The sequence below is a fragment of the Halyomorpha halys genome, unplaced genomic scaffold (genome assembly GCF_000696795.3).
Source record: "Halyomorpha halys isolate HHAL.00 unplaced genomic scaffold, Hhal_1.1 Scaffold657.1, whole genome shotgun sequence".
Taxonomy (NCBI): domain Eukaryota; kingdom Metazoa; phylum Arthropoda; class Insecta; order Hemiptera; family Pentatomidae; genus Halyomorpha; species Halyomorpha halys.
In genome coordinates, this window is record NW_027105368.1 from 402,791 (window position 1) to 412,168 (window position 9,378).

General features: G+C 32.5%; 1 protein-coding gene across 1 annotated transcript in view; it reads right to left on the reverse strand.

Annotated features, from left to right (window-relative positions):
* Positions 1-9,378, reverse strand: part of LOC106685085 (otoferlin) — a gene marked incomplete at its 5' end in the record, with an annotated part of 241,026 nt that overhangs the window by 6,969 nt on the left and 224,679 nt on the right. The window contains 10 exon segments of the mRNA XM_024359161.2: positions 640-740; positions 1,139-1,317; positions 2,371-2,609; positions 4,534-4,721; positions 4,847-4,977; positions 5,108-5,274; positions 6,974-7,144; positions 7,310-7,581; positions 7,679-7,813; positions 9,080-9,211. Of these exon segments, the coding sequence (XP_024214929.2) occupies positions 640-740; positions 1,139-1,317; positions 2,371-2,609; positions 4,534-4,721; positions 4,847-4,977; positions 5,108-5,274; positions 6,974-7,144; positions 7,310-7,581; positions 7,679-7,813; positions 9,080-9,211 (1,715 nt within the window).

Sequence of the window (9,378 nt, forward strand, 5' to 3'; positions counted from 1 at the left end):
TCTCCTCGCCAACACAATTCTTATCCTAAGTGGTTTCCAAAGCCTTCTTCATCGTTTCTAGACAATTTTTAGACTGAGTGTTTGAAAATGATGGGTCGTTCGATCTTCTCATTATGGCTGGTTCAATTAATATTTTTATTTAGAGTCAGCTTCTACTTACAAATGCCATTTTTGTAAGTACTCATGGTTTCCAATCATGATAGATGAGTCTGTCCCTTCTCGAATCGGAGCTAGTTTATCCGTTTTCACTCTCTCCTTTAGTAAACATGTTGTCATGTATGAGATAGGCCGTAATGTGGGAAAACCATATTCTGGAGATGGTTAAACAATCAAGGTGAATCTTATTAATTCCGCGGAAACCCGTAAACAGCAAATAACATGGGGATCCCGGACGGAACCCAAAGTGTTTTTATTTGGAAAAAAGAAACTGTCTAATGTGGTGTTTCTGTAAATTTAAGGGAAACTTACTCAAGATAGTTTTCCGAAGAAATTTGACGAGTGAATCAAAAATTGGAGGATTTTTTTCATAAGTTTTCACTAGAAAAAGAGTTTGTGTAGTGATTAGGGACCCCCGTGGTATTATAAAGGTTAAACCAGGTTTAAGGATTCAGAATCTGATTATAAACCAAATTAACTTACTTTGGTTTTTCTAGTGGATCTGGTTCATTTCTTCCCAGGCCAGCTGGGTTTTTATCAGCCTCCTCTTGGCTAAGTAAATGTATTTCTGCTTCTACTTTACCCTTCACAACAGAATAATGTTTACAAATTATGAACTTGGTATAAATTTAATGTTAAAGAATACATTTTTACAAAGAAGTAATGTGTGATAAATGGAATAAGGACATATAAAGCTTAATTAAGGAAGAAAATTGTTGACAAATTTTGTTAAGTACTCGTTAATTAATTAGAAGACTTAGTCTTAAACTAATAAGAATGGATAAGTAACATAAAATTATTGCATATGAAATGAGTCCTTTAATGTCAAGAGATGCAAATGGTATTAGATAATTCTATGAGTAATTATGTATCAGTTATAGTGATTCTAATGTAAATACTTCACTTATGTTTAGTGTATTAAAAGAAATAAGCTGATTGATGGATGCAACAATAATAAATAATTGCTTAAAATTCAACTCACCGTCAGTTCCATTTCGTCATTTTCTTTTTTTACATAAAATGGCCACCATCCTTTGACTCTTTTTGCTTTGAAAATGTTCACCATCGGAACCGAGCCATCTGTTTTAAGCATGTCCAGCGTGCATAATTTTGCTGACTTGGCTCCTCTTGGAAAACAATTCAGATCTAGTGTAATAGCACCTGTAAAAAAAAATTGAAAATTCAATCAAATATAGCACATTCAATTTATATACAAGAATTAATATAGTTGTATAACAAGTTTCAATTTTTATGTCTATCTAATTTATGACCTATAAAATAATGTATCCAAATAATAATATTGTGTGTTTTGCTCAGTTGAGCTAAATTACTCAATTTTAATTTTTGTTGCATAAAATTGTACTTTTTTAAGCTAGAATTAGATTATTTTGATTTTCATAGCTTAAATTTGAATGCTTAAACCAAATTTCATATATTATACACATATAAGCCATTATTTATCATATTTAGTCATAAAATCCAATATTTATTTATTTTATTATTTTTTCTATATGGAATAGAAAATACAAGGTAAATTTCATGCCATTTTCCAATTTAAGGCGCTTTTTAAATATTGCATGATTTAACTATCTTAAAGTCTCCTCTTCCCATTTTAAGCAAATATTTCAAAAGTGATGTAGGACCATTGTTTGCTGAGGGTTTTAGTGGTGTGAGTACAGCCATGAAGGATTACCTTTTTATATGTTTTGTGTTACAATCTCTACTATTTTGAGATTGTCACATGTATGTCGACCAACATATTTGCTATAAGTTTCCGCTTAAAAGATAAGAAAAGTAAAGCGACCACAGAGAGTAGGAGTATGTACAAAACATGAGTGTAAAAGGTCAAATTTAACATAAAAAAAAAGAACAGGTAAACAAAAGAAAAAAACAATTATTGTAATCGTATTAGGCTAATGGAAATTTCTTATTTTAGTTTTCAGTCTTATTTTTAAATTTCGAGTATTTAGTGAGTTTACTTTGATTTAAATTAGATTAGATGAGCTTTCCATGTATTAAAATTATAAATTTAACACTAAATTTGATTTTTGAAGGATTTGTGTGTTTTAAGCAAATTTTGAGTTTTTAGAGCAAGATTTTGCATATATTGCACATTTTTTTATTTTTTACTACATGAAAATCCAGTTTTTAATTACATTGTATAAAAAAAATGTATTTCAATAAAATAAGCAATAGATAAATTTAAATTATTACCTAGGAAATCATCAGCTGAAAAATGATCAGCATCCCAAACTTGAAGTTCAAGACGGGCTGGAATCTTAGACTCTGTTTCATCCCAACTAAACAGCGATTCCTTCCGTGAAATTACTATTTTCTGCTCGGCAACTAAATATTGGAAAGGAAATACGAATCGCCAGTTAAAGTTTCCCTCTCCTGTTAAAGAACGATAATGGATATCTGTTGACTGACAGTCTTCCTGTCCTTTCAGCCATCTGAAACACAAAAATTTATGCATAGAAAATATTCTTATAAAACAAGGAATTATTACAGTGCTCATAGAAATATGAGATTAAAATAAAAAGTAGGAAATTTCGGTAAAGTGCTGAAGCACTATGATGGTTTGAGTAACTGCATCCTGAATTCATCGTCCAGCACATGCTAGTAGATCTAAAAGATTCAGGCTCCCTTAGTTTCCATATTTTTTTCTGGCTATATTTTCAGATTGAAATTCTGTGTGTCATACTTTCTTGGTATGAGGAAGTAGGGGAGACAATATAGCTCTCTGATTTCATTTATAAATAAATAAGTAAATTTAGTTCTTACAGTGAGGATGTTATATGACAGATTTATAGTATGTGTTCACAAATTATTGGATGTGACTGAAGTAGCTAGAAGAATGAAAAATAGAAATTTGGCATACTTTGTCCATGGGTCCACTGGGCCCTGGTATGCATAGGCCTCTCCCCCCCTCCCTCCTAACTCTTCTTATTGATAAGTCTAATCGAGAATGAACACAATTGCTTCAAGATTCAGAATTTTATCATTGACATCCTTAGAAAGTGATATACCTTAAGTTATAAATCTAGAAGGCTCTGTTTCTATTGTGACACTGTCCCTCACTTGGCTAAAGACGGCTAAGGTCAATATTCATTTATCACTCTTGGTGCAGAATGGCATCAAATGTGGTTCTTCTTCAAGGACAAATACTTCCCGGGGCTATGACCTAATTACCTCTGAAATCATGCAGCACTTTTCCCGAAAGGCCATTGTATTCCTCACAGTACTCTATAACTCAGTGTTACTTACAACCCACTATCCGATCCAGTGAAAATTCACGATCATTATAATGATATTAAAACCAAACAAGCCATCTTATTTACCATCTTCATATAGACCAATCAGTCTTCTTCCAATTTTCGCTAAACTTTTCGAAAAAATACTATATAACAGAATACTACCTTTCATAGAGACAACCCTACTTTATCATCAATTCGGCTTCTGTCATCATCATTCTACAACCCATCAACTTCATCGGGTCATAAGCTTCATAGCTTCTGCCTTCGAAAAAAAAACACAATAACCCTCTAATTCAAGGACTATCAACACCAGACTTACCAGATAGGAGACAATGTTTACGAAGGAGCTGGAATAGGAACCTCTTAAATTAATTTTTAATAGAGAGGCATCATTGGCTGACCTTACATTTCATGCCTTCATGACATTGTGGTTTTTTTTTCTGTAAATCTCATTTGCTGTTTGTAAAAATGCTATTTACAGTTGTGAATAAAATAAACAAAGTAAAAAAAAAAGAAAAAGTTTTTGAATATTTTCATATTGAATATGGAATTTTTCAATGAATATTATTAATTACTATGTTTTATTAACTTCATTTATTTATTTTTTATATATATTGAAGAAAAAGCTCATATTTGAGAAAGATTTTACTTTAATAATTTAAAGGTTACTTTCTATTTATCAATGTGTCATGGTCAATCCTAACAGTATGTTTTACTGTTATATCTTTATTTTACAGTATTGATTATAATTATAGTGAGAGAAATCTTTGTAGAGACGGGAAGGGCTCAGGTGAGAACCTCTTGTAAATTATTTATGGTTAATTTAAAGTTATAATAATTAATTAAGTTATAATAAGTTAATAAATAATCTGAAAATGTAACATTTACTAATGAAACAAATCAGTATGAAATGTTAAGAAAAATAATGCATCTGGAGAGAAATTATTTTAGCTAAATAATGTTTGCATAGAGTGTTAAAGATTTATGCACTTTAATGTATTCAATCAATAAGTAGTAAAAGGGTATCAAAAGAAAGTATTTTTCATACTTTTTTTTAAGTATTACTATAATTGATTAATTAACTAATTAGAACTCAAAATTGTGATATATAATTGAGTACCCTTTGACATAGATATCAGACATCTTTTCACCAGTGAAGAAAGCATCATCTTCCAACACAACTTCATCAGTGTTCCATATAATAACCCTCAGTTCATAGGGTTTGGGCTTTCTGGGTGAAATATCTAATGGAGGGCCTGGCAGAGGCATATCCATAGGGAACATATCCACCCACATCTCTAATTTACCCTAAAAATGAGACGTAATTAAAATATCTTTCAAACATTTTATTTTATAAGTGGTTTATGTGGGTTAATTTAATAATATTTTTTAAAAGCACTGCTAAATAATGTACATATATGGTACATAAGTACCTGCTCTATTCCTGGCTTATCAGGGTTATACAAGGGCCTTGTTTCTACATGCTCTGGAACCAGATGACATCCTACTCTAGGAACCTCATGCCAGTTGTGGAGCACACCTAGTGCCATTTCTTCTTCACTTCCTAATAGAGAATGTTTGCCAACGGTATTTAGTTATAAGGTCATTGAAAACATAAATTTTATTGTTTAACACAAATATTTTTAGTAATAAAAAAACCTATAAATTATTTTATTATATTTAATAAATAATACCTTTGACATATACAGCAGATAAAGATTGTGACTGAAGACAGAATGTCTGCCCTCCAACTTTTACTCTGTCTGCTAGATAAACAGGTGGGTCAATTTTGGCATCTTTACATAGACGGGCAAGTATCTGAGTTGGTTTCATTGGATCTCGCCACTGGTTATAACCTGACCTATAAACAAAAATAATTTACCAAAGATACAAAGTTTACTGGTGGAATGATCTGCTTTAATTTAATCTCTAATAAAAGTGACTTTTTTTTTTAGTTAGCTCTACAGATCTTGTACATCTTTCGCCATCCGAACCAGCCTTCTCCATGCCTGTCTTGGACTACTTCTCTACTTGCTTTCCAGTTTGCTGCATGCAGCTCTTTTACATCCTTATCGATTCTGTCTATCCATCTGGTTTATGGCCTCCCCCATGGTCTCTTGCCAACTATACTAGCATACATTGTTGTGTAGAGTCGTCCTGATGGATCGTTTTGAGCCACATGTTCTGCTCATCTTAACCTCCTTGCCTTCATGTCATGAGATATTGATTGACCAGTATCTGCAAGCAGTTCACTCTTAGTTCTTCTTCTCTATGTGTTAAGGCTTCTGTGATTTTACAGACGATTTTCTGTTCAAATCTCTTGATTCTGCTTTCTAGTGTACTTTTAGAGCCCAGGTCTTACAGCTGTATATCAGAGCTGGCTTTATCATGGCTCTGTACACCCTTAGCATAAGATTTTTTGGGATTTCAGTATTCTTGAAAGAGAGAAGAAGGCTCTGTTCGCATTTATTATACACTGGTCAATCCCAGTACAAGATAGATGATAATTTATTGATGTTATTCTGGAGCTGAGGTATTTTGAAATTGTATACTTTCAGAAACAATTTGCCATCCACGTAGACCATATTGTTAGAGTGGATTTTTTGGCTAACAATCCAATACTTTGTTTTATCTTCATTTAATTGCAAGCTGATTTCTTCAGCTGCTTCTCTAATCAAAGTCTTTCCAAAAGTGATTATAAAATTTAATTATGCATGAATAGATTTAATAATAAATTATATTGATAATCTTGAAGTTGAAAGGGAGAATCTTTGAGCAGGTTCAGGGTTTTAAGTATTTGGGAGTCTCACTGAATGAATTTTTTATTCTGTCTGGAGAGGTTTCCTCAACAGAAGAGAAGAGGGAAAAAAAGAGATGTCCTTTTATAGATCAACATTCCTTTCCATCCTTTTATATTTCTCCGGGTCATGGACTTTCATTTCAAAATAGAAATCAGATCCACGCTCTAGAAATAACCAGAGAAAAGAGGAAGAGAAAACCAGGAGTGAGACTATTTGCAAGACCACCATCAGATAAAATCTAAGGGTGCAACTGGTAGGAACCACCATAAAGGAGAATAAATTAAGGTGGTTTGGGCACCTACTCAAAATGAATACAGAAAGGAATATGAGGATGGCTTGTGAGATGAGAGTGGCGAGAAGACGACCAAGAGGAAGATTTTGCATCATCTGGGATGAAGTTATGCAGGAAGTGTACTAGAAAACAGGGCTGGACTGGAATTGGAGGAAAGATCCTGGATTGAATAGGAGGAGAGAGTTAATAGTGGGGAGAGATGCTAGGTTCAAGCTCTACAGAAAGCATTCTCAAATCATACAGTTGTAAAAGAGGAAAATATTATGATGATGAGGTTTAATAATCTATAAATTTTCAAAACTGAAGAGCATGAAAGGTAATATTTCGAGGTTTAGGGTTGAAAAACTGAAGTGATTGCTACCACATTATTTCCTAAATTTAAATACAAAAGTACTTATTATTATTAACACTCTTAAGATTAAAATGTAAGGTTATACTATAATATAATGAAGTTATATAGTTCTTACATATCATATGTACTAGCGATACCACATGTTGCTCGATGCCTACTATAGAATCTATTTTCTAGATCAATTCTTGTTTCACCAATTAAATCATCTGCTCCGACTAAATCCCAGTCCACAACTTGAACAGTAAGCATTGAATCTTGAGGAAATGTAGCCTCTATCTCAAAACACCTAAAATAGTTATATGCTTCAATTTAGAAGTAATTATTTATAAACACTATCGTTTAACATTATGAAAGTTAAAAGTTTTAAAAATTAATAAATAAGAAAATATAAAATTATACATTTTTTCATATAGTAAATTTCTAAAAAAACAAGTCAAGAATATATACTTACTTTCCAAAAACAGGATTAAGCTGTTTTGATATATAGTTCTCTTTGTCAGCTATTCTCTTATTTCCTAGCTGAAGAACAACATATGGGTCAGCTTTGCCATTCAGATCCATTGGATGTAAATCAGTAGCCTTTACTATGTATACTCGCACAAGTACATGAATAGGTTCGTTTGATGGAATTCCTTGAAAAAATCCAAGTGCTGGATCGAAACCTAGTACTGTTTTATCTACTGTATCCTTAGAAAGAGGCCATCGGTATATCTTTATGGCTCCCTACAAGTTAAATAAATATTTAATGAAAACATTTTGAAAATAAAATCAGAAAAATTAAAAGATTAATTCTAAAATACATTTTTAATTTTAATATTACCTTGAATATACCAACAATTCTACTTTCGTCTTCTAATTCATCACCTGTCTTTTTGCCTCTATATAACTCAAAGCTGTTCAGCCATTCATTGAAACCTTCAAACTCCAGTTGAGTTTCTAGTTCACTACTATAGATCTGAAATTAATCCAAAACCAACTCAAAAACAAATACTTAATTGAAAAAGTTATCTATTTACTTTCCAAAATGTAAGAGTAAAAACATGATATCTTTTAATGATATTATGTTAGATGAAATTTCCTATATTTTCATTGATTTTCTCTATCTCCATTATTAATAGTTAGTTGTTATATTACTCCTAGTTATACTGAAGTTGAGTATTGGACTTTAGTATCTCTAAGAGGTATGAAAATCTGGCCTAAAACTTTTTTTTTTTTTTTTCCTTAAGAATTTTTTGATTCTTTTAAAGCATACACTTATAGATTTATGAAGAATGTTCTTGATTCTTCATGAAGGGCTTTGGTGAAAAGAGACTATTAAGTCTTACTTATAGTTTAATCCACAACTTCTCCTAATCATTTATGTACTTGAGTTGTTAATGTTCCTGCAGAAAGTACCTATATAGAATTTACCTGACTTATGGGAAGAACTTATGTGCAGGGACCTCAACTGTTTATCGTTTTTATGGCACCAGTAGTTGCCCTCAAGCATACAGAGGCAGTGGTAGCAGCCTATGCAGACGATATCGGGATCTACGCCTCCAGCATGAGTCCAAAGGCTGCCCTCGAACATACTGAAAATGCTTCTGCCACCATCGTAGGAGCACAAAAGAGGGATGGCATCAGGGTGAACCCAGCACAGACAGATACCATAGTCATGTCCTTTCAGAAGAGCAAGAGAGGTAAACTCTCCCCGTGGTTCATAGTAAACGGTGAAGGCTAAAGGATATCGAACACCATCCTCTACCTCGGTGTGACACTTGATAGGCATCTTACCTTCTCCAGTCACTTCAGAAAGAGACTCATACTGGTTCAGTTGAAGTCCTACAGGCTCCACCACCTGCTCACCTCAAAGTAGATCTCACTTCAGCTCAAGTTGAAGATTTACAAGGGAATCATGATCCGCCCGACTCTGGTCTGTGGTGCCCCTCCTATGAGTATGTACTCCTGTGACAACTTTTCAAAACCACACTGAAAAGCTACAGAGTTTCCAGAATTTCCTCCTTCGGTGACTAGTCAGAGGAAATTCACTCCAAAGAGCCAGGAACAGTACTATCCATGATGAATGAATACTGATTAAGGAAGAGTATAGCAAGATTTTGATGGGAGACTTAACAAGTCAATTTGGCTTTAATGACAAGGATATGATAAAATTATCACTGAACTAATGTTATTAAATGCAAAACGATAGAAAATAAGATTATACTATTTGTTAAAAACTAACCTTTAGTTTTGATGAATTATTTTCCCTTGGAGACGATGCTTTAGGACTGAGTTTTGCAGTAAGTTTTGATGTTACTTTTCCTTCCAGTTGTGCAGACATTAATTGAGCATCTTTCCTGGCATCATTGCCTTCCTGAATATATAATTATATTAATTTAGCCATCAAAAAATATCTATATGAGAATGTCAAACATAATAGTTTACTTAAGAATCATTTAAAAATTCAAATTTAAGATACATTTTTAAGAAAAAACAAAACAAAAAACAAGGTAAACTTAATTGATTTTATGGTGGCATATA